The sequence below is a fragment of the Egretta garzetta genome, unplaced genomic scaffold (assembly GCF_000687185.1).
Source record: "Egretta garzetta isolate BGI_Z169 unplaced genomic scaffold, ASM68718v1 scaffold68, whole genome shotgun sequence".
NCBI classification, from domain to species: Eukaryota; Metazoa; Chordata; class Aves; order Pelecaniformes; family Ardeidae; genus Egretta; species Egretta garzetta.
The window spans coordinates 3271450-3274764 of record NW_009260774.1 but is presented as its reverse complement, the minus strand read 5'-3'; the positions used below and the strand labels follow the sequence as shown (position 1 = coordinate 3274764).

General features: G+C 46.8%; 1 protein-coding gene across 1 annotated transcript in view; it reads left to right on the top strand.

Moving 5' to 3' along the window:
* The window catches only part of BBS10 (Bardet-Biedl syndrome 10), a 7557-nt gene extending 4945 nt beyond the window's left edge, over window positions 1-2612 (top strand). The window contains exon 3 of the mRNA XM_009646321.2: window positions 5-2612. Within this exon, the coding sequence (XP_009644616.1) occupies window positions 5-1384 (1380 nt within the window). The 3' untranslated portion in view covers window positions 1385-2612. The remainder of the gene's footprint in view (window positions 1-4) is intronic.
* Window positions 2613-3315: the final 703 nt, after the last annotated feature.

The window sequence follows — 3315 nt, the reverse complement described above, 5'->3', positions numbered from 1 at the left end:
CGAGGATCAGTATCGGGCCTCCCTGCGCTGGGTCTCAGGGAGGACGGAGGCTGTAATGAAGCACTTGCAGAGCAACAGCGTTAAGCTCTTGCTGTCGAGCGTGAAGCAGGAGGAAGTAGTTATCTACTACGCAAAGCTGTACGGCGTGTCTGTGGTAGAGTGCTTGTCGCCGGAAGAAATGGCCCTGATCAGTGAAATCACAGGGGTCTCGCCTTATGCACCTTTCGGTGACAACCTACACGGAGAAATCACTGAAACCGCAGTGGCAACGTTTTGCCAGCCCTTGCTGCTCGGCTCGAAGAGATGCGTTCACGTTGGCTTCACCAGCGTCTCGGCCTTTCAGCCCCACTGCCTAATTCTTTGTGGGCCAGTTGATGGCGTTAATAAGCAACATGCTGCTGCTTTGCAAGGGGCATTTACAATGCTGCAGCAGCTGTTCAAAGGAGTTGATCGGAGGGAGGAATGCGAAGTGGAAGGTGAAAGCCAGAATGAAGCCGCTGATGTTTGCAGCTGGCGTCCTCCAGCTACTCAGAAGCAACTCGAAAATATTTCTTGTAGCGGTAATCAGGTTTCCGAACAGCAACTGAAAACACACAGGGATGAAACAGAGACGCAGGCTGTAGACCCTGACTTGCAGGGAAGTGAAAATCCAGCAGGTGCGCAAACAAGCTTGCAGATACCCTCAAACCCCATCTCGTGCATCAAAGAATTCAGTGTGGTCGCTGAAGGAGGTGGCTCTTCAGGAGACGTACAGGAGCTGCATGCAGAAGGCGAGCATCCGGGTGACGTGCGCGAGGGCTGTAAAAGTGATTTAGTTGTGGACAATCAAAAGAATTGCAGCGCTGCTGCATCAGCAGCGCATAACGCTGATGCCGTCGCTGCGCGTGAATGCCTAGATGCTGGCAAAGATCTAGAGAAGGCAAGTTGTGGTATAGTTCCATTGAAACATGAGAAGAGCTGTGTAAGTATCGCCCAGAATTATTCCAGCTCCCTCATAGAAGCAGGATCGGTTTTGCCGGTAGGAGGTTACTTTGAAATCCTGTTGCATTACTATATTCAGTACTATGCGCAGCAGTTGCAGCAGTCGGAGGTAACCGTCGTATCTAACGTAGTTGCTGATGCTTTGCTGAGCATTCCCAAGTCCTTGTACAGGACAAAAGAACGAAATGGCTTCACCAAATTCTACCTCAAAGCCATAAATGCACTCAGAAAAAATCAACCGCTGCCTGTGGACGAGAAAGGCTTAGAGTCGGTGTATTGCAAATACCAGTTAGTCGTTTCGGTTCTTCATTGCGTGACGGAGCTTCTCTCCATAGATTTAATAGTTGGTGTTAAGCGGCCGCTGGAAAAAATTGAGGATAATGACTCAGAAGATGACTTCTGAAATCATTAATAAAGAATGTTTTGGGTACGTGTTTTCCTGTGTCTTCTTGTCAAACGGACGTGCCTGCAAATACCGTGCTAGAGCCTAAGAGATTCCTGTTTAGGCCCAGAGGCCTAGCGTGCTTCTTTCCCCTTAGAAGAAAAAGACTGACCAGCCAAGATGCGTGGGAGGCTGGGCTGTGAACGGCGCAAACTTGAAGTTTCAAGCATGAGAAAGTGTGGCTGATTTCCACTGCAGAAGATCCGCAGTGCCTTTTCCATCCGCAGCCGGAGGATCCTGTGCGTGCTCTAGCCAAGGGTGAACTTTGCCTCTTTGGGGGGGTGTTGAGCATTCACGCACCTTAGGTGGGAGCAGTTTTCTTGGCACGTTAAAAATTGCCCGTATGATGTGAGCCACTGAACTTGGGAGTAACTAACAAGGGGGGTTTTTTTAGCCTTCATAATAGGCTGGATTGAATGTTATTTTAAAATACTTTTGTATATATTGCGGTTTTGAATATAATGGAGAGCGATACAACTGTCGTTAGCCTGTTCAGCGCTGGGGCAGGCGGTGGTAGGCCACTGCAGTAAATCCCAGCGAAGAATTTTCCTGTCCGATAGGAGATGCAGCGTTTTTATCTTAGCATTGAGTTCACTTCAGTCAAACAAGTAAAATTAGGAACAATCTCGTATAGTGACTAGCTGGCCTGGGCTCTGGCAAGTTAGTTTATGTGACATGACTTAGCACAACTATTGACTGTCCTGGGTTGAGTTGGGGCACTACTACAAAAGGCTGTGTCGTCGTGGGAAAAGTTGACACGGGCAATAACTCAGTTCCATGTGAAAAACCCGAGACGGTGTTTCAGTTCAGACTTCGATCGTTCAGGACTTTGTCCTGGGGTGGGTTTTTTTGTTTGCTTATTTTTTTCTTTTATTCTTTTTCCCCCCCCAACCAGGTTTTTCACCCTAATACAATTTGCTTTAAGCTCAGTATCGCCCGGATGTCAAAATACCTGCTTCTCTGCTGTGTCTTAAAAATGTCTGCTTTGGTGTGGGAGGTTGTGGGTGACTGAACAGCTGCAGCTGGTAACGGTGTCGCATTGGGTCGCTGTGTGCTGTTGTCACTGCTGTGTAATACTTAGAATAACTGGATTTATTTTTTTTTTAATCTGCTATTATGTGAAATTTAGTGAGGATATTTAAAATCATAGGCACAAATCGTATTTATCTGCTATACCCGAGATGATTACAACTGGAAATCGGGGGCGGGGGGGGGCATTAGTTATGCTGTTGCTTTCCCTTTTTCAGTTTCTTTGGAAGAGTCTGTGTTACCAGAGTTGTTTCAGGTGTTTTGGCAGCAATGCTTCATTTGACTACAACCTTCTGTTGAAAGTTTATATATATATTCTTCGTAATATAAAATATTGTAATAATAATTTTTCCTGACTACACTCCTACATCCTGAATGCACTCTTACAGACATCTGCACATGAAAAACAGTGAAACTCGAGTGATTTCTTTAATGAAGGCCTAGGGAGTGTAAATTTTTTTTTTTTTTTTTTTTTTAGAATCATTTTTGGAGGGTGCAGAGTTGGGGGAGAATTAGACAAGGAGGAGGGGAAAGAAAAGCACACTCTTGCTGCTACCACATGCTTTTGGTAGCTGCTTCGTGTGACAGGTCCAGTATGAGCGAAGAGAAATCTCTCTCTTGGAAGAGCCAGTGTTTCGGAGCTGCCTGCTCTGCTTGCCCAGGCGGCCTCGGGGACACTTGGGAGCCTCAGCGGGCACTCGCGTTCTGTATTTTAACTTCGTAATGAGCTGCCGGGACAGTTTTGCTCTTGCACAAGTTTCTGCATACTCTGTTCAAACTGCTGACCAGCTCTGCTGGCCAAAGATTAATGATTTGCTTCGTGGCAGTCCCAACAACTGCGGTGCACAGTGCGTGAAACCTGG